Source organism: Narcine bancroftii, chromosome 5, assembly GCF_036971445.1.
Source record: "Narcine bancroftii isolate sNarBan1 chromosome 5, sNarBan1.hap1, whole genome shotgun sequence".
Classification (NCBI taxonomy): Eukaryota; Metazoa; Chordata; class Chondrichthyes; order Torpediniformes; family Narcinidae; genus Narcine; species Narcine bancroftii.
The window spans coordinates 16113550-16136079 of NC_091473.1; the positions used below are offsets into that span (position 1 = coordinate 16113550).

The 22530-nt window shown below is 46.5% G+C and overlaps 1 protein-coding gene across 5 annotated transcripts in view; it reads left to right on the plus strand.

Annotated features, from left to right (window-relative positions):
* Positions 1–22530, plus strand: part of LOC138763163 (voltage-dependent calcium channel subunit alpha-2/delta-2-like) — a 604584-nt gene that overhangs the window by 296408 nt on the left and 285646 nt on the right. For 4 of the 5 annotated variants that reach the window (XR_011357359.1, XM_069936885.1, XM_069936886.1 and 1 more), the window contains exon 5: positions 200–244. The exons of the other annotated variant lie outside the window; for it this stretch is intronic. Coding sequence is in view for 3 of the 4 variants with exons in the window: in XM_069936885.1 (XP_069792986.1) it covers positions 200–244 (45 nt within the window). In the remaining variant the exon portion in view is untranslated. The remainder of the gene's footprint in view (positions 1–199; positions 245–22530) is intronic. 5 annotated transcript variants of the gene reach the window in all.

The window sequence follows — 22530 nt, forward strand, 5'->3', positions numbered from 1 at the left end:
TGCTCTCCGTGATCATGAGGCGAGGTGGAGAACTGGTGAGAGACGATCACCCCATTTGAAGTCCAGGCCAGAAGAAGCATCTGAACTCCACCTCAGAGCACGTTATGTGTAGAACCACTGCCAAGTTGAATGTTGGGTCCTGGTTGAGCTTACACTAACCTGAAGCTTTTCTTTTTATTTATTCTTATATTTCTTTTAGGAGCGAGACGTTTTGTACTTTGATGCAAAAGCAGGAACATCTGATGTAAGTCCAGAAGTTGAATATTCGTTGCATGTTTGACGATCAACTTTCGGCTGTATCTCCCTGTCCTTGGTGTTGTGAGAGGTTGTTGTCTCAGTGTGCTGTTGAGAACCAACGTAAGGGACAAATATCCCATTTCTTGATGGCTACGTGGGCAAAATGATTTAGTGGATGGAGTTCATTGGTCACCATCATAACTCTCCTTCCCAACTGCACTCCCATCCTTCATAAGGCAATGAAACTTCACAGAGAGTGGCTGACCCCGCAGCCACGAAGATTTAACTCCTCCACCCCTCTGCAGCAAGCCCACACCCATTGACTGCCGTGTTTTGAAAGAAGAAGGAATTCAAGCAGGCAGGTATCAGTGGTGGCTTCTGGGACTGCCTGCTCATCACCACAACTAACTGAGCTGTCCAGATTATGCTGCACTTGTGCCCACACCTACTTCCTCATCACATTTGGAGCCCCAAATAGTCCTTCCAAGCAACACCTCACCTGTCAATCTGTCAGGGTCATCTACTGAAACGGGTGCTCCCGATGTGGCCTCCTCGACCCAGTCTGGGAGATCGTTTTATTGAGCACCTTCACTCTGTCTGCTGCAAAAGCAAGGACCCCTCAGTGACCAAATACTTCATTTCCATACCCCATTCCCACACTGACATATCTGCCCATAACCTTATGCAGTGCCAAACTGAGGCAACCTGCAAATTGGAGGAACACACATTTTATTCCATCTGGGCACTCTCTAACCAGACAGCATAAACATCCAATATCCTTAACCCCTCCCCCTGTGTCCCCCTCTTTCCTCATCCCTCTGTCTCCCTTTCTCCAGCTCCCACCCCTTCCCTCTCTTATCAGAGAGCTACACCCTCTTACTTCTCAGTTCTTTTCTTCTACCCTCACCACTGTACCTTCCTCTTACCTCTGACCTGTTAGCCTGTGCTCCTCTCCCTTCCCCTTCTTCTCTCCTTTCCCCTCTCCCAACCGTTTTATTCAGGCATGTGCCTGTATCTATTTTCCTTGTTCCTGAAGAAAGGCTCAGGTCTGAAATGCTGGTAACCCTTTCATTTCCTTTGGACACGGTAAGACCCACTGAGCTTCTCCATAGAGCTGGCCAGGTTTACAGTGGAGGATCTCGGCGCCTGGTTGAGCAGCAGAAGGTTGCTGGCGCCTGCAATCGAATTCTCTGGTCAAGGGAAAGATGTGCTGAATGAATATCCACTGGAAACATTGCTTCTTCAAGGGATCGGGGGTGGGGGGAGGGGGGTCCACCCAAACTGCAACGCACAATAGAAGGGGACACGAAGAATATCAGGGACAAATGAGGTCGTGAAGACCAGGAGGTCCACCTGAGCCATTCCTCAACAGATGGCGTGATTTGTGTTTACCTTCCAATACACCCCCTCCTGAGGGAAGAGGAAAGGAGAGCAGCTCGAGAAACCCTGGGTTTCCTGTCCGATCCCCACAAATAATGAGATGAGCTTCCTGTGGCCACAGTTGCGCTGGTGGGCTATGTGTTTTGTGTCACTGTTCTGCTGTGCGTTATGCTGACTGCTGTGTTTGTGCCGAATGGCCCCATAATTAAGCTCCAACCCCATCTCCCAACACTGCAAGTGTTTGCCCGCTGCCTTATGATCGAGAAACCTGTGGGATGTGCTGTAACGTCTCAATTTCCCACTCCGAAACAAGTGTGGTGTGGAATTGTTTTGTTGAATGTGCATTTCTGTGCTAAGGAAGGTAAGAGTGGTGGGAAAGCCGACCGTTCTGCAACTCCTAGTCCCCTCCAAACTCTCTCCTGCCAGCTACTGAGTATTAACAAAGAAAACCCTCCATTTGTGAAAGTCTCTGACCTGTGGGCATTTACATAACACTGATCCTGTGGGCAAGAGAGGGAAGCTGACATCGGTGTTGGGGGGGTGGCAAAAATAAGTTTGTTGAGTGTTTGTCAGGGCGATGATGGAGACTGGTACAACGGGGACATTTAACAGACTCTTCTACTTCTTTTCTTCTTTGGCTTGGCTTCGCGGACGAAGATTTATGGAGGGGGTAAAAAGTCCACGTCAGCTGCAGGCTCGTTTGTGGCTGACAAGTCCGATGCGGGACAGGCAGACACGATTGCAGCGGTTGCAGGGGAAAATTGGTTGGTTGGGGTTGGGTGTTGGGTTTTTCCTCCTTTGCCTTTTGTCAGTGAGGTAGGCTCTGCGGTCTTCTTCAAAGGAGGTTGCTGCCCGCCAAACTGTGAGGCGCCAAGATGCACGGTTTGAGGCGTTATCAGCCCACTGGCGGTGGTCAATGTGGCAGGCACCAAGAGATTTCTTTAGGCAGTCCTTGTACCTTTTCTTTGGTGCAACTCTGTCACGGTGGCCAGTGGAGAGCTCGCCATATAACACGATCTTGGGAAGGCGATGGTCCTCCATACTGGAGACGTGACCCATCCAGCGCAGCTGGATCTTCAGCAGCGTGGACTCGATGCTGTCGACCTCTGCCATCTCGAGTACTTCGACGTTAGGGATGTAAGCGCTCCAATGGATGTTGAGGATGGAGCGGAGACAACGCTGGTGGAAGCGTTCTAGGAGCCGTAGGTGGTGCTGGTAGAGGACCCATGATTCGGAGCCGAACAGGAGTGTGGGTATGACAACGGCTCTGTATACGCTTATCTTTGTGAGGTTTTTCAGTTGGTTGTTTTTCCAGACTCTTTTGTGTAGTCTTCCAAAGGCGCTATTTGCCTTGGCGAGTCTGTTGTCTATCTCATTGTCGATCCTTGCATCTGATGAAATGGTGCAGCCGAGATAGGTAAACTGGTTGACCGTTTTGAGTTTTGTGTGCCCGATGGAGATGTGGGGGGGCTGGTAATCATGGTGGGGAGCTGGCTGATGGAGGACCTCAGTTTTCTTCAGGCTGACTTCCAGGCCAAACATTTTGGCAGTTTCCGCAAAGCAGGACGTCAAGCGCTGAAGAGCTGGCTCTGAATGGGCAACTAAAGCGGCATCGTCTGCAAAGAGTAGTTCACGGACAAGTTTCTCTTGTGTCTTGGTGTGAGCTTGCAGGCGCCTCAGATTGAAGAGACTGCCATCCGTGCGGTACCGGATGTAAACAGCGTCTTCATTGTTGGGGTCTTTCATGGCTTGGTTCAGCATCATGCTGAAGAAGATTGAAAAGAGGGTTGGTGCCAGAACACAGCCTTGCTTCACGCCATTGTTAATGGAGATGGGTTCAGAGAGCTCATTGCTGTATCTGACCCGACCTTGTTGGTTTTCGTGCAGTTGGATAATCATGTTGAGGAACTTTGGGGGACATCCGATGCGCTCTAGTATTTGCCAAAGGCCTTTCCTGCTCACGGTGTCGAAGGCTTTGGTTAGGTCAACAAAGGTGATGTAGAGTCCTTTGTTTTGTTCTCTGCATTTTTCTTGGAGCTGTCTGAGGGCAAAGACCATGTCAGTAGTTCCTCTGTTTGCGCGAAAGCCGCACTGTGATTCTGGGAGAATATTCTCGGCGACACTAGGTATTATTCTATTTAGTAGAATCCTAGCGAAGATTTTGCCTGCAATGGAGAGCAACGTGATTCCCCTGTAGTTTGAGCAGTCTGATTTCTCGCCTTTGTTTTTGTACAGGGTGATGATGGTGGCATCACGAAGATCCTGAGGCAGTTTACCTTGGTCCCAACAAAGCTTGAAAAACTCATGCAGTTTGGCATGCAGAGTTTTGCCGCCAGCCTTCTAGACTTCTGGGGGGATTCCATCCATACCTGCTGCTTTGCCACTTTTCAGTTGTTCGATTGCCTTATATGTCTCATCCAGGGTGGGAACCTCATCCAGCTCTAGCCTTAGGGGCTGTTGAGGGAGCTGGAGCAGGGCGGAATCTTGGACTGAGCGGTTGGCACTGAAAAGAGATTGGAAGTGTTCTGACCATCGGTTGAGGATGGAGATCTTGTCGCTGAGGAGGACTTTGCCGTCTGAGCTGCGCAGCGGGCTTTGGACTTGGGGTGAGGGGCCGTACACAGCCTTTAGAGCCTCGTAGAAACCCCTGAAGTCGCCAATGTCCGCGCTGAGCTGGGTTCGTTTGGCGAGGCTAGTCCACCACTCATTTTGGATCTCCCGGAGTTTGCGCTGAAGATGGCTGCATGCGCGACGGAAGGCTTGTTTCTTCTCTGGACAGGACGGCTTTGTAAGGTGAGCCTGGTGGGCAGCTCGCTTCTTTGCCAGCAGCTCCTGGATTTCCTGGCTGTTTTCGTCAAACCAGTCCTTGTTTTTCCTGGAGGAGAAGCCCAGTACCTCTTCAGTGGATTGCAGTATGGTAGTCTTCAACTGATCCCAGAGGGTTTCAGGGGACGGGTCCGTGAGGCGGGTTGCATCGTCGAGCTTTGCTTTGATGTTTGCCTTGAAGTTTCCTCTCGCTTCGTCTGACTGCAGGTTTCCAACATTGAACCTCTTTCTGGGGGCTTTATTGTTCCTGGGCTTTGGTTTGAAGTGAAGGTTGAGCTTGCAGCGAACCAGCCGGTGGTCAGTGTGGCATTCCGCGCTAGGCATGACCCTGGTGTGGAGCACATCTCGTTTGTCACTTTCTCGCACCAGGATGTAGTCCAGGAGGTGCCAGTGTTTGGATCGGGGATGCATCCAGGTGGTCTTAAGGCTGTCCCTCTGCTGAAAAAGGGTGTTTGTAATGACAAGCCGCTGTTCTGCGCAGAGCTCCAACAGGAGGCGCCCATTGTCGTTGCACTTGCCGACGCCATGCTTGCCCAGGATTCCTGGCCAGGTTTCTGAGACTCTTCTACAGGCCCTTCTACAGTCTCTTCTACAGACTCTTCTACAGGCACATGGAAATTAGATGGTTGTGGACACTGAGGGAGGGTTGGGGTAGATTGATGGTGAAGTGAGTTTATATTGGTCAGCACAACATTGTGGGCTCCCAAAGCTTTAGTCCACTCTCCATTTCCCACAAGAGGCTACTATTTTGTGCGGTCGACATCTTGCTTGACATTGAAAACAAAGCCATTTCACAGCACCTACAAGGGTAGAGCAAGCATTCAAAGTTAAGCCAGAGAGAATGCAGCTTCTCTTACAATCCACGTCTCTCCGGGTGAAGGAAACACAGTGGCCTTTCATGGGAGGTATTTAAATGGCCCTTACCCTGGTCTGTGTCCTGCCCATGTGTTCATGGTGCACTTTCTATCCCCCCACCTTCACCCCGGTCCACCATGATGTCTCATCCCAGCCAGGTTATCCTTCACCTCCTCAGGTTAGCTGCCCATTCTTGTCGACCTAGGGAGATTGCTGGGATAAGCACAGGTAAATGGGATTGAGTAGAATAATAGGGAGTAGATGGGCCAAAAGGCCTGTTTCTGCGCTGAATGTAGTCCAGGGGAGCCATTCTCAATGGGGGCCTTGCAGCTCCCCCCAGGGGCCAAAACACATTTACATAAAAGCCTTGTTTTCTTTTCACTTCACATAACAAAGATTTTAATGGGAGAGAAGTAGGGAAGAAACCAAAACTTGACTGCTTCACAGGGAAGGGGGCTCATAAACTTTGAACAGAGTGGGGGTCATAGCCCAAAAGAAATGTTGAGAATGGCAGTCCAGGAGAATCTTTAAAAAGTGCTGAAGAAATTCAGCAGATCCTGCTGAGTTTCTCCAGCACCTTGGAGCATTGTAATCCGGGCATCTGAGGACTTTCCTGGTTAACTCAGGGAACAGATGGGTAATATGATGAAGATGAAGTTTGGTTGCTTTCAGGTCATTCAGCACAGGAGTCGGGATGCCACGCCAAAGGTGGACAAGACGTTGGTGAGGCCACATGTGGAGTTTTGTCTGTAGTTGCTTCAGGAACCTTGTCATTAAACTGAAAGGGTTCAACAAAGATTCCCTATAACTGGTGGGGTTTGAGTCATAAGGGAAGGCTAGATAGGCTGGAACTTTTCTTTCCCTGGAGTGTTGGATGAACTAGGTCTCAAAGTGCCGCCCCACTGACACATGGATGGGAAAGGTTTGGGGGATAGGCAGAGGGAACTATCTCAGAGAGACAATCTGGTCAGCATGGACGAGTTGGCCTGAAGAGCCTGCTTCTGTGTTGTAGTGTCCGATGGTTCATGAAATTAAGTGAGAGCGTATGAGGCCCATCAGTGTTGATTCTGTTTAATGTGTGGAGGAGTCTCTCAAGGTGTTAAAGTTGACTCTGGAAATTTTCCAGGGCTGTGTAAAGATAAAGACTATTTCAGATAGCCCAAGAGTTGAGATGTAAAGGCAGAGAAACTCCGCCAAAATACCTAATGACGTACCTCTCTGAATATGCGGAGGCGGTCTCTGAGCCGCATATTCCAACCCCTCTCCAAGAGAGATAATCTCTGCAGTGCAGCCCTTTGCCAATCAATCTGAGTATACAGCTGCGCTAAGCAGCTGTTTGGGGCGGGCTGATGATGCCATCAGCCTGCGACCCATCTACCCACTAACCCCTCTCCCTCCAAGTCAGGGGTGGCAGGGAGCCCTAGGGCAGTCGGGGCATTGGGGGGCAGCGTGAACTGTCAGCGGGGACCATAGGGGCAACAGGGACCATCAGGGCAGCGGGAGCTGTAAGCAGGGACCGTAGGGGCATCTGGAGCTGTAAGCAGGAACCGTTGGGGCAGCGGGGGCCGTTAAGGCAGCAGGAGCTGCCAGCAGGGGTTGGTGAGGTGATGGGGACCATCAGGGAAGTTGGGACAGCGGGGGCTATCAGGGGGCGGCTGGTGTGGGCTGGGATAGCCACACCGTGCCACTTTGGCCTTTATGGCTGCTCTGGCCTTCAGGGTCGCTCTCTGCAGCTCAAAACGTGGCAGAGCAATGGCCATCTTCTCTACCTATAATTCCCCCATGCAGCTGGAACTGTTATGGGAACCATAGAGCGGTTTCAGCTGCGTGGGTGTTTAGGGTAGGGAAGACAGCCATTGCTCTGCCGTGTATATATGACGAGTGGCGCTATGGCACCAGTCGCCCCACCTCCGTCAGGCTCTTCGAGGCACCTCTGGATATGAATGGGATGCTGGAGCAGCCTTTTAGGGCTGCTGTCTGAAAGGTAAGTTCCCATTTTTCTATCCGTTCCGTAGCCAGTCTCAAGGCAGAGGCCCGACATGAAATGGCCTATCGACTTCATGGGGCATCTGAAAGTAACACAATGGGAAAGTAATGGAATTCCCAGAGCTGAGGGTTGAGATGAATGAGGATATGGCATGATGAAAATTGGTGATGAATCAAGGAATCAGGCCCTTTGGTCCATTGTTCTCATTATGGCCTTCATCAATCCACTGTTATTCTGCCCACATTCTCATGCACTGTCCCTAGATCCTACCATCGACACTCGGAGCAATTCATAGTGGGTCATGAGAGAAAAGTGGAGCTCCCGAGAGAGGAGATGGGGGTGTGGATACCCCATGTGGACAAGGGGAGAAGGTGCAGACAGTACCAGGGGTTAGGATCACAGGATCTCTGGGGCTTTGATGGATCTCTGGGGCTTTGATGCAGGGGCTCTACCCACTGAACCACCATGTACCCATGAGGGTGAATGCCACTGACTACAGCATCCAAGCCTTTGTCATGGCTGCCTCTGTTGCTCAACCATCAAACCTGGAGCAGAACAGGAGCAGGCCCTTCAGCCCAAGTGTCTGCATCTATCATGATATCCAATTTAGATCAATACTGAGCTATTTGCACATGATCTATATCCCTCTATTCCTTGCATTCCTGGCAGCCCATTCCAGACACTCACCTCTCTCGGTGTAAAAAGCTTGCCCCACACATCTCCCTTAAACTTTACCCCTCTACGCCCCTTCACCTTAAACATACGCTCACTTATCCTGGGGAAAAGATTCTGACTGCACCCCCTCCCCCCCATATCAATGCCTCTTGTGATTTTATAAACCTCTTATCAGGTCTCCCCTCAGCATCTGATGCTCCAGAGAAAACAACCCAAGTTTGTCCAACCTCTCCTCATAACTCATCCCCTCTAAATCAGGCAACAACCTTTCTCTCTTCTCTTCCCCTACCCCTCTGTTTCCTTACCACCAGCTCCCCACCCATTTCCATCTCCATATCGCTTCTCAGCTTTTTTCCATTCTGACCTGCCACCCACATCTGCCTGTTGGCCTGCATACCCCCCTCACCCCCATCCTTTCTTCCATTCCTCCCTGCCTTTTTATTCCGACACCTGCCTGTTTTTTGCTCATACCTTGATGAAGGGCTCAGGCCCAAAACGTTTATACTTCTTTGCTTTTTAGGGGTCTGCTGAGTTCTTCCAGCACTTCTGTGTATTAAACTTCATCTGCAGACTTCCTTATTTAACATCAATCTGGTAAATCCTGTCCCTGTGTATTAAACCACATCTGCAGACTTCCTAATTTAACATCAATCAATCTGGTAAATCCTGTCCCTTTGTATTAAACCACATCTGCAGACTTCCTTATTTAACATCATCCTGGTAAATCCTGTCCCTGTGTATTAAACCGCATCTGCAGACTTCCTTATTTAACATCATCCTGGTAAATCCTGTCCCTGTGTATTAAACCACATCTGCAGACTTCCTTATTTAACATCATCCTGGTAAATTCTGTCCCTTTGTATTAAACCACATCTGCAGACTTCCTTATTTAACATCATCCTGGTAAATCCTGTCCCTGTGTATTAAACCACATCTGCAGACTTCCTTATTTAACATCATCCTGGTAAATCCTGTCCCTGTGTATTAAACTGCATCTGCGGACTTCCTCATTTAACATCATCCTGGTAAATCCTGTCCCTGTGTATTAAACCGCATCTGCAGACTTCCTCATTTAACATCATCCTGGTAAATCCTGTCCCTGTGTATTAAACTGCATCTGCAGACTTCCTTATTTAACATCTTCCTGGTAAATTCTGTCCCTTTATATTAAACTGCATCTGCAGACTTCCTTATTTAACATCATCCTGGTAAATCCTGTCCCTGTGTATTAAACCGTATCTGCAGACTTCCTTATTTAACATCATCCTGGTAAATCCTGTCCCTGTGTATTAAACTGGATCTGCAGACTTCCTTATTTAACATCTTCCTGGTAAATCCTGTCCCGTTTCCAAAGTCACCACATCCTTCATTTAATGGGGTGACTAGAATTGCACACTCCCTCCTGACCAAAGTTTTTTATCACTGCAACGTAACCTCCTGTCATTTCTACTCCATGTACTGCCCAAGGAAAGCAAGCATTCAGTGCAGGAGACTCACCCTGTGTGGCTCATCTTCCTCCAGTTAACCTTTTGTTTTTCTCGCCTCTCACTCCGTCTCCAGCATCTGCCAACCTACAGCCTCTGTCTTTTTTTTTTGAAAATTTTATTTATAAGTTTTACAAAATACATGCAAAACAAACTAAACAAAATCTAAATCCCTACATCCCCTCACCCCCCACCCCACCTACCCCACCCCGTCGGAGCAAAAAAAATATCGGCATTTAACATTTGCTGCTTGATGTGCCAGCTCTTTACATTGCGGGAAAAAAAAACATTTACTTTATATCCAAACCCATACATTTCAAATATAAAGTCCACATTTTAACAAAATAAGGTAATTATTTTGCAAATTGTAAGTTATCTTCTCTAAATAAAGACACGATTGTAATTCGTTATGTCATCTTTGTATGTTCCGTTCAACATCATTCTTCCATGTAACCACTATACATTTTCTAGCGACTGCCTACCATGAACGTATAAATGCAATTTGAGATCTGTCCAATCAGAAACCTGTCATTAGTGTATTAGTATAACCCATTAAACACACTAATGGATCAAATTGCAAATCCATCTTAAATAAATCTTACAAAAACTTAATAAATTTTTTCCCCAAAAAGATTTAACTTTTGTACATGCCCATACTGAATATAAGAATGTTCCTGTCTGTTCTCCACATCGAAAACACAAATCCGAAGAACTAAAACTATATTTTTTCAACTTTTCAGGAGTTAAATACAACTGATGTAAAAAGTTATAATTAACCAAACTATATCTCAGATTAATTAATTTTGGAACACTATCAACACACATATTCGACCATTCTGCCAAAGATAATGTAATGGATAGAACCTTTTCCCATTTATCCTTCATTTTGCATTCATCAACCTTAGTCACCTTTTCCTGTAATAAGCATACATTTTAGAAATAAACCCTTTCTTCCCCTTATCAGCAATTAATATCTCAAATTTTGTTTGACCAGGTAACACCAAATCTCGTCCAAAGTTTTCTAACGATAAATCTCGAACTTGATAATAAGTAAATAAAGAATTCGATTATATCGCATATTTCTCCCTAAGTCTAATAAAAGAAAGAAACATACCTGCTTCAAAACAATCCTCCACCAACTTCACACCTTTCATTTCCCAATCTTTCAAATAAGGGTTATTAAAATAAAAAGGAATCATCTTATTCTGATATAATTGTGTCTTAGCTGAAATTTTACCTTTAGTTCCTATAGTTTGGTCCCTTTTGTACAAGATCTACTGCCTCTGTCTATTATATTTCACCTCTCCCTGATTCTCCAATCCCACATAGAACCCCGTATGCAACCCCTACCACCCTGTCCACTTGACATCAGTGATGCCCCCTCCATGCTCTTAGTCTCAATGAAGGGCTCCGGCCAAGAGGTTAACCAATCTTTTTCTCCCACTGATGCTGCTCGACCTGCTAGTTCCTCCATCTGTTGTGCAGACCATTTGCCTTCTTTACCACCCAGCCCACAGGTCAGCATTTTACCTCTGGTGAAGTTCCACCACCCCAACCCATCACCTGTGTCACACCATTCATTCATTCATAGGGACTGGAGATGAAAGAGCAAAGACGTGATTGAGCATGGGACCCCGGGTGCTGTGAAGCAACAGCTCTCCCAGTTGCACCACTCCATTGTGAGAGATCTTGGAAGGTTATAGGGTTGAGGAAGATAATGAGGCTAGTGAGGGAGGAGGCCAGAAACAGTCGATGAGCATTGTGGCTCACGCATGGCATGGTTTGAATGGGTAGAATGCCAGCCCAGAACTGGGGGAATGTGATCAGTGGGTGTGAGCTGTGAAGAGCTCATTAAGTTGGAGGTTATTTATCAACCTCCACTTTACACATCTCATCACCCACCACCACCCTGCCTGCTTTACAAAATATTCCTTTTCTTGTGAACTTGGCCAATTTCTTACTCAATCTCTATTTTTCTTTCCAATATTTTAATTGAGTTTTTATATATTCAAACATAAGTAATGACGACTATATATCCAACAAAGTAAATTAATATTAACAGATAGTTCTAAATAACCTATGAAAGAGACAAAAAACAAAAGTTTCCAAAACAAAAACTATTCTAAATGATCTAACCCTTCCCTTGTGAAGTTTTGATTAAACATAGATGTTCCATTAATACGTGAAAGAAAGGACAACCAAACCATAAACAAGGATCCAATAATTATATAAATTTTGAAAATAAATAAAAAAAGGGCTCCATACATTTAGAAAATTAAGGTTCATTACATTAGTGAAGCATCTATTTTTTTTTCCAGAGTCAAACATGCCATCACATCAGATAATCATTGAGCGTGTGTAGGAGGGCCAGTGTCCTTCCATCTCATCAGTATAGCTCTTCTGGCAATAAGAAGAGCAAAGGCAACTACATGGGATTGTAGCCCAGACACATTTAAATCTGCTGACTCACTTCCTCCATATAGGGCAAGAAAAGGATTAGGAGCCAAATTAACATTAAGAACTAAAGACAAGGTATAGAAAGATACTTTCCTAATAATTGGAAAGCAAGGAACATGACCAAAATATATGAAATAATGTACTTTGTTCAGTCTTCCATCTATCACACTTTGACGAGAAATTAGAATTAAATTTAGCCAATTAAACTTTGGAGAAGTAAGCTTGATGCACTATTTTAAATTATAATAATGAATATCGTGCACATAGAGAAGATGAATCTCAATCAATCTCTATTTCTAACAGAATTCTTGCTTCAGGTTATAAGATAGAGTGTGCCACAGTACTGAAAGGCAGAAGTGAGGAGGAGTTATTGATCCAACAGTTATAATTGTATCAGTTAACCTAAATACACCATTGTTCCTATTTTATGGCAGGAAGCAATAACATCGCAGTTTCAATATTCCTCAAGACCTTTCATGTTTCCAAGTTCTGATGTCTATTGGAAGTTGATCCATTCTCCAGAAACAATAATGCTAAAACCCCCAGCTAGCAAGCAATGCAAATGTGACAACTTGGGTTAAGGTTTGCGCAGCCCTATCACAGTGACAGCCACCCAGGTTCAAATCCCATGCTATCTGTAAGGAGTTAATCAAGAAAGTGTGTGGTTGCTGGAGTCAAGTGCAATGTGCAAAGGTGCTGGGGAAACTAAGCAGGTTACATAGCATCCAAAGGAAGTAAAAAGCAGCTGACTTTTCGGGCCTGAGGCCTTCATCAGGAATCAGTAAAAATAGGCAGGCACCTGAGTAAAAAGGTGGGAGGGAGGAGAGGAGAGGATGGAGAAAGGAGCAGGGGTAGGAGCACAGGTTAACAGGCAAGGGGGGAGGATAGAAGAGAAAGAAGCTGAGAAGTGATGGGGTCGAGAGTTGCTCTCAGGTAGGAGAAGTAATAGAAGGGGATGGGGAGCTGGAGGAAAGGAGACAGAGGGATGGGGGAAGAGGGAGTGGCTGGGGGAGAGGGTTAATGGAGATTGAAAAAGATGATGTGGATGCAGTCTGGTTGGAGAGTGCCAATACACAATATAAGGTGTGGTTCTTCCGATTTGTGGGTAGCCTTGGTTTGGTAGTGCATGCGGCCATGATCAAATGTGTCAGTGAGGGAATTGAAGAGGTTGATCACTGGGAGATAGCTGTGGACAGAGCAAGGGTGTTCAACGAAACGATCTCCCAGTCTCCCTATTGTCGAGGAGGTCACAGTGGGAGCTCCGGATGCAGTAAATGGCCCCTATAGATTCACAAGTAAAGTTTGCTTCACTTGGAAGGACTCTTTGGAGCCCCAAATGGTGGCGAGGAAGGAGGTGTGGCCACAAGTGGAGGATTTCTTGCGGTCACGGGGTAGGTACCAAGGGGGAAATTGGTAGGAAGGGACAGTGGATGAAGGAGTCAAGGAGGGAGCAGTTCTTAAGGAAAGTGAAGAGGATAGGGGAAGATGTGTATAGTAGTGGGATCACATTGCAGGTTGTGAAAATTGCTGAGCACAATATGTTGGATATTGTGGGTGTTGGGGTGGTAGGTGAGGATGAGGAGAATAGATATGTCTGATTGTGGGGTGGAAATTGGTACAACAAATGAGATGGACATTTAGGGACTGGAGGGATGGGCTGAAAGACAGAGATGGAATGGCACCTTGAGGGGACACATTCAATTCAAAACAGGTGTCAAAAATAAACATCAGATACTTTACATCCAGTATGTCCCTTGTAATCAATATCAGCATGTGTTCTTTGTTAGTCCATTTTCAGATCGTAGTTTGCACAGTGACAGCGTGCCCCCTCACCACTATGGTGTTCCAGTTCCTGTCTATCACCATGAGTGACAACTCAGTTTAGTGCTCTGGTCAATATATCTCAGAGCCTAGAGCATTCTGCGCCAGATGCACAGTTCTCTGCTTTGAATGGTGGTGCACAGGGCTCTCAGATGGGAGAAAGCAATGACAGGTTTTCACTGTTTAAAGTGAAGTTGACATTTTATTTGTCTGGTGCAACCGGTCCAGTGAGAAGGGTTCTTCTGTGAGCGGACCAGCAGCGTTATAGGAACATAGGAACATAGGAAATAGGAACAGGAGTAGGCCAAAAATGGCCCATCGAGCCTGCTCCGCCATTCAATACGATCATGGCTGATCTAATTTATGACCTAACTCCACCTACCTGCCTTCTCCCCATATCCCCTATTTCCTCTATCATGTAAAAATTTATCTAACCGAATTTTAAATATGTTTAATAAGGCAGCCTTAACCACTTCCCTGGTTAGAGAATTCCAAACATTCACTACTCTCTGGGAAAAACTATTTTTCCTCATCTCTGTCCTAAATCTACTCCCCGAATCTTGAGACTGTGTCCTCTTGTTTTAGTTTCCCCGGCCAGCTCAAAAAACCTTCCTACATCTATCCTATCCATACCCTTCATAATCCTATATGTTTCTATAAGATCTCCTCTCATTCTTCTGAACTCGAGCGAATACAATCCTAGATGATTTAATCTTTCATAATAAGTCAACCCCTTCATCCCAGGGATCAACCCTAGTAAACCTTCTCTGGACCATTTCCAAAGCCAGTATATCCTTCCTCAAATATGGAGACCAGAACTGGACACAGTACTCCAGGTGCTGTAGTTTTTCACCCTTTAAATAATATTCAGCTCTTTTATTTTTCTTGCCAAAGTGGATAACCTCACACTTACTAACATTGTACTCCCTCTGCAGACTCTCATTACAATTTGCTCTTCCACTCAATTTGGTGTCATCCGCAAACTTGGCTACACCACATTTTGTCCCCTCCTCCAAGTCATCAATGTAAATGATGAACAGTTGTGGGCCTAACACTGACCCTGCGGCACCCCACTTACCACTCTCTGCCAACCTGAAAAACTCCCATTTATCCTGACTCTCTGCCTCCTGTCAGTCAACCAATTTTCAATCCAGGCCAATATACTTCCCCAGACTCCACTTTCCTGTCACTTACTGATAAGTCTCTTGTGCGGCACCCTATCAAACGCTTTCTGGAAATCCAAATATACAACATCAACCTGTTCCCCTCTATCCACCGCACCCATTATAATCCTCAAAGAATCCTAACAAGTTTGTTAAACAAGATCTTCCCTTTCTAAAACCATGCTGCATCTGCCTGATTGAACCCTTACGTTCCAAAAGTTTCACTATTTCATCTTTAATGACGGCTTCAAGCATTTTTCCAACTACAGACATCAAACTAATTGGCCGATAATTTCTAGTCTTCTGCCTACATCCCTTCTTAAAAAGTGGCGTGACATTTGCTGTCTTCCAGTCTGCTGGGACCTGCCCAGAATCCAAAGAATTTTGGTGTATGACCACCAATGCACCAACTATAACTTCTGCCATTTCCTTCTGAACCCTTGGATGCATATCATCAGGACCAGGTGATTTGTCTGGCATTAGTTTCTCCATCACTCCTTCCTTTGTAACAACTATTTTATCAAGGCCCTCCCCAACATTCGCATCCTTAACTCCGCACTTGGGCATGCTGGACGTGTCATACGGCTGTTTAAAGATCACAAGTTACAGGGTGTGGGATTACAATGAAAAGGAAGATCAATTAGCTCCAAGCAAGGGTAGTGTTGTGGGGTTCATTCAGGAGCCTAATGGCTGGGGGCATCAACTGTCTTTAACCCTGCTGGTGCTGCTTTCACACCCTGGAGCTTTTCCCGAATGGGATGAGGGAGAAGAGAGTGTGCCTGGGGTTGGATGGGTCCTTTAGGAGCAGGAGGAGATGTTGACAGAGTCGCTGGAGGGGAGGGAAGTTTGCATTTTGTTCTGAGCTGCATGCACCACCTTCTGCAGCTTCTTCTGGCATGGAGCAGAGCAGCTCCTGTCCCACACTGGGATGCATCCTTCTAGTCTGCTCGCAATGGTGCCCCTGTGAAAGTTGGTGGGGGACAAGGGGACAAGACAAGCCTCTCAGAAAGCAGCCTTCATTGTTTTCAGGAACTGGGCTTCTCTGGAAGTTTGCCCTCAGTTCCGCAGCCATATTTATTGAGCTGTGATTCACCAAGCAGAAAGGACTGCAAACAGCCCTATCCAAGATCATTTTGTATCTGCACGTATTAATGAGCAGCTGTCAGAGCCCTTACCTTCTCCTCTGCAGCGATCATCAGTCAGAGCCGTCCGCACTTCCCAGCATCCTCTGCCTCCAAGAGTAATCAGCAGGCAAGTGGCGATGTGCTTGAGAGCTTGTTCTGCTCCGCTGCTGAAATAAAGCTTCAAGCCAAGACGGCAATTTGAAGCAGCATTTGTGCTGCTTGGACCTTGTTGAACTCCAGCCAGCTTGCTGATTGTTGCAGCTTCTCTCTTTCCTGGTGCACACAGCAGATGTGGGCAGGAGCATGGTCTTTATTGAAGAGTGAGCTTCTGCACAACGTGCACACCTCAAGGTGACTTGGCGGGCATGTTCCAGAATGAAGCCGGCAACTTCTGTCCAGGAGGGGTGACGCTGACTGTGAACAAATGCACGTCAAGTGTGAAGACGAGAGGGAAATAAAACAAAATTGCATGGTTAATGGCATCAAATCACAGGAACTGCAGTCAGGAAGACAATGTAAGTGATTGCAAAGGACCAGGTCACTGCATTTGAGGGATTAGCGCCATCTGTGAGGGTAGGTGCATGGAATGAGCTGCCGAAGGAGGTGGTTGAAGCAGATACTAGTGCAATGTTTAGGGGAAAATTGGATGGATTCATGGATAGGCTGAGTTTAGAGAGACATGGGGTAAACACTGCCAGGTGGGATTTTGGTCAGCCTGGTCAAGTTGGGCCGAAGGGCCTGTTTCCACGCTGTATGGTTCTATGATTCTGCCTACACTTGTTCTGACACACACAGTGAGTTATTGGCATAGAAAATATTCTGGTCAGATACATTAAAGGCTGCAGACCTAGCAAAGATAGATTACATTATTTGAGATCAAATAGAATGCTAATTGTATCCTTCACCATTTCAATAGTGTGATACTTGCAGAAACCAATTTAGAAACATTCAGGCAAAAGGGCTGAATGTCGGCAGATCTAATAATTGATATTAGGCCACGAGAGCTAATTAACTGAAAACACAAGATGTTCCAGGTCTGCAATCCATCTCTATGTCTGAGAGAGGGGAACAGCTTCACAGGCACCTGAGGGCTGAGAACTAAGTGGCCTGGCAAGAAGGTGGGAATGGGCAGAAGGCAGGAAGTCCTGGTGATCGTCCAAGGCCAAAGCCATGGGGAGCAAAGCATGGAGGGTGAACTTACCAGGAACATTGAGGCAATCAGTGTCTGATGGAAGGACCTCATTGAATATTTTCATGACCATGACATTGTCTTTGATGTGAATGGCCTGACTCACCCACAGAATCCCACCCACTCCCACAACATGAGCATCCCCGACCCACCCAGAACCCCACCCACTCCCACAAGACGAGGACCCCCTGACCCACCCTCAGAACCCCACCCACTCCCACAGCACGAGCACCCCCTAACCTACACACAGAACCCCACCCACTCCTACAACAGGAGCACCCCCTGACCCGGTCACAGAATCCCCTCCCCCACTCCCACAACACAAGCACCCCCTGACCCACCCACAGAACCCCACCCACTCCCACAAAACGAGCACCCCCTGACCTACTCACAGAACCTCACCCACTCCCACAACACGAGCACCCCCTGACCCACTCACGGAACCCCACCAAATCCCACAACACGAGCACCCCCTAACCTACACACAGAACCCCACCCACTCCTACAACAGGAGCACCCCCTGTCCCACTCACAGAACCTCACCCACTCCCACAACACGAGCACCCCCTGTCCCACTCACAGAACCTCACCCACTCCCACAACACGAGCACCCCCTGTCCCATTCACAGAACCTCACCCACTCCCACAACACGAGCACCCCCTGTCCCACTCACAGAACATCACCCAATCCCACAACACGAGCACCCCCTGTCCCACTCACAGAACCTCACCCACTCCCACAAAACGAGCACCCCCTGTCCCACTCACAGAACCTCACCCACTCCCACAACATGAGCACCCACTTTCCCACTCACAGAACCTCACCCACTCCCACAACACGAGCACCCCCTCACACACACACAGAACCTCACCCACTCCCACAACATGAGCACCCCCTCACACACACACAGAACCTCACCCACTCCCACAACACGAGCACCCCCTCACACACACACAGAACCTCACCCACTCCCACAACACGAGCACCCCCTCACACACACACAGAACCTCACCCACTCCCACAACACGAGCACCCCGACACACACACACAGATCCACACCCACTCCCACAACACTAGCACCCCCTGTCCCACTCACAGAACCTCACCCACTCCCACAACACGAGCACCCCCTATCCCACTCACAGAACCTCACCCACTCCCACAACACGAGCACCCCCTGTCCCACTCACAGAACCTCACCCACTCCCACAACACGAGCACCCCCTGTCCCACTCACAGAACCTCACCCACTCCCACAACACAAGCACCCCCTGTCCCACTCACAGAACCTCACCCACTCCCACAACTCGAGCACCCCCTGTCCCACTCACAGAACCTCACCCACTCCCACAACACGAGCACCCCCTGTCCCACTCACAGAACCTCACCCACTCCCACAACACGAGCACCCCCTGTCCCACTCACAGAACCTCACCCACACCCACAACACGAGCAACCCCTGTCCCACTCACAGAACCTCACCCACTCCCACAACACGAGCACCCCCTGTCCCACTCACAGAACCTCACCCACTCCCACAACACAAGCACCCCCTGTCCCACTCACAGAACCTCACCCACTCCCACAACTCGAGCACCCCCTATCCCACTCACAGAACCTCACCCACTCCCACAACACGAGCACCCCCTGTCCCACTCACAGAACCTCACCCACACCCACAACACGAGCAACCCCTGTCCCACTCACAGAACCTCACCCACTCCCACAACACGAGCACCCCCTGACCCACAGAACCCCAACACCCAACGTCAGCAGCAACTCTTGTCTCCACCTACACAGCCCTCCCTGGTCCCACATCACCAACACTTTTTTATTGTCAGAACTGCACGTAGTTCTCCAGGTGAGACCTCATCAGGACCCTGTACAGGTGCAGCAGATCCTCCCTGCTTTTAAATTCAATCCCTTTAGTGATGAAGGCTGACATTTTACTTGCCTTTTTGCTTATCTGTTGTACCTCCAAAGCATCCTTCTGTGATTCATGCACAAGCACTCCTAACTCACTCTGCACAACAGCATGCTGCAATCTTTCACTATGTAAATATTAATCTGATGTATTTTTTTCCTTCCAAAGTGGATAACCTCACATTTGTCCACATTGTACTCTATCTGCCAGACCCTTCCCCACTCACTCGACGCACCTATATTTCTCTGCAGACTTCTGTATCCTCTGCACTATTTGCTTTTCTGCTCAATTTAGTGTCATCAGCAAACTCAGTTCCCTTTTCTAAATCATGAATGTACATCGCGTACAGTTGCTGGTCCAGCAGCAACTTCTCCGGCACCCTGCTTTCTATTGGTTAACCAATCCTTCTATCCCTGCTAACACAGTATCCCAGCTCCATCCATCCATCTTATGGGGGTGTTTTTGATGCAGCACCTGATCAATTGCCTTCCTGAAATCCAGGATCGGTTGTCCGTTATATACACATCGAGGAACTTTGTGCTCTCCATTCTGAATCAGAATCAAGTTTATTGCCACAAACATGTGTCGCAAGATCTGTTGTTTGGTGGCAGCATTATTGTACGTTACAAATAAGTCATGCAAAAAGAAGAGAAAAAAGTGAGGTAGTGCCTTTGGTTCATTATCCATTCAGAAATCTGTTGGCAGAGGGGAAGAAGGTCCTTTTGTAAAGTTGGATGTTCGTCTTCAGTCTTGTATACCTCTTTCCTGAGGGTAGCAGTGAGAAGAGCGTATGACCTGGGAGGTGGGGGTCCTTGATAATAGAGGCTGCTTTCTTGTGACATAGATTCTTGTAGATGTCCTTAATGGAGTGAACTAATGCCAAAGATGGCACTGGCAGCGCTTACAACCCTCTGTAGTCTTTTCCTGTCCTGTGCATTGGCACCTCCATACCAGATAATGATGCAACCAGTCAGTATCCTCTCCATGGTATACCTGCAGAAATTTGTAAGTCTTTGGTGACATACCAAATCTCCTAAAACTCCTAATGAAGTAGTCACTATTGAACCTTCTTTATGATTGCATCAATATGGAGGCCCCAGGACAGATCTTCAGAGATGCTGACACCCAGAAATTTGAAGTTCTTAACCCTCTCCACTGCTGACCCCCTTGATGAGGACTGGTTTGTGTTCTCCTGGTTTCCCCTTTCTGAAGTCTACAATCAGTTCCTTAGTTTTGCTAATGTTGAGTGTAAGGTTGTTGTTGTTATTGTTTTCTCACTCCTGTACACTTTCTCATTGCTGTCTATGATGTGGCCGATAACTGTGGGGTCATTGGCAAATTTGAATTGTGCCTAACTACACAGTCCTGGTGTAGAGCGAATGGAGCAGTTGGCTAAGCGCACATCCTTGAGGTGCACCAGTGTTTTTTTAAATATTTTATTTAAAATACATTCAATTAATAATGAATTATATATATAAAAGACAATACATGTGGTATATAAACTAATCCTTCGCTCCCTCCCCACCACCCACCTCCCTCCCAAATGCCCCTAAGGAAGAAGAAAGGAGATTATCAAGTAAATATATAGATTCAAATCAACCACCATGAAACCGAGAACCACCACCAGGACGAGCTATTGAGAGCTTATTCCATATTTTTAAAAAGAAGTGATATTTATCATGTAACCTATAAGTTATTTTTTTTTCAGTAAGAATACAAAATCTCATTTTCCCTAAATCCATATCAGACTTCCAAGCAATAGCTACACATTTCCTTGAAACAGCTAAAGCCAGTCGTAAACATTCAACTTGATACATGGTTAACCTTAATTTTAAATGAAACATTTTAATATTTCCCAACAAAAATAACATTGGATCTAATGGAAATTTAAACTTTAATACTTTTTCCAAAAATGCTTTAATTTGTATCCAAAATGACTTCACCTTAATACACTGCCAAGTTGAGTGAAAAAAAGAACCTATCTCTCTATGACATCTAAAACATAATTCTGAAAAAATAACATTAAGTCTTTTTAATTTTTGAGGTGTTAAACATAATTGATGCAAAAAATTATATTGAACTAATCTATACCTTACATTAATAATTTTAGTCATATTTATATAACATTCTCCAATCATCTTGATCTATTATTCTACCTAAATAATTTTCCCACTTTAATCTTGATTTATGAATATCTAATTTAGACACTTTCGTTTGAAGTAATTTATACATTCCTGAAATAAATTTATTCATACCTCCTTTAGTAAGTAAAATTTCTAACTCAGATTGTCTAGGTAATCTTAGACTTTGACCTAATTTGTTAATTTTAAAAACTTGATAATAAAAAAAATATTATTTGGAACATTATATTTTTCTTTCATTCATTAAAAAAGAAATAAAATAACCAGCTTCAAACACTGTGCACCAGTGCTGATTGTAAGTGAAGAGAAGATGTTGCTATTGATCTGCACTGACTGTGGTCTTCTGATGAAGAAGTCCAGGATCTAGTTTCTGAGCGAGGTGCAGAAGGCCAGGTTTTGAAACTGGCTGACCAGTACTTGAGGGGATGGACCAGTATTGAGGGGATAGACCAGTACTTGAGGAGATGGACCAGTACTTGAGGGGATGGACCAGTACTTGAGGGGATGGACCAGTATTGAGGGGATAGACCAGTACTTGAGGGGATGGACCAGTACTTGAGGGGATGGACCAGTACTTGAGGGGATGGACCAGTACTTGAGGGGATGGACCAGTACTTGAGGGGATGGACCAGTACTGAGGGGATGGACCAGTACTTGAGGGGATGAACCAGTACTTGAGGGGATGGACCAGTACTTGAGGGGATGGACCAGTACTTGAGGGGATGGACCAGTACTGAGGGGATGAACCAGTACTTGAGGGGATGGACCAGTACTGAGGGGATGGACCAGTACTTTAGGGGATGAACCAGTACTTGAGGGGATGGACCAGTACTGAGGGGATGGACCAGTACTTGAGGGGATGAGCCAGTACTTGAGGGGATGGACCAGTACTTGAGGGGATGGACCAGTACTTGAGGGGATGGACCAGTACTGAGGGGATGGACCAGTACTTGAGGGGATGAACCAGTACTTGAGGGGATGGACCAGTACTTGAGGGGATGGACCAGTACTTGAGGGGATGGACCATTACTGAGAGGATGCTCTTCACATGGAAGAATTGATATATCGAAGAGAATGGTCAACCTTAATCCTCCTGAAGTTCACAATCATCTCCTTTATCTTGTCCACAATGAGACTCAGGTTTTTGTTCTCGTGCCATTTTACCATGTTACCGATGAGGCTAACTACAGTTGTATCATCTGCAAACATGATGATATCTGTTGCAACTGAATTTGGCAGTACAGACGCGAGTCAGCAGCCTGTACT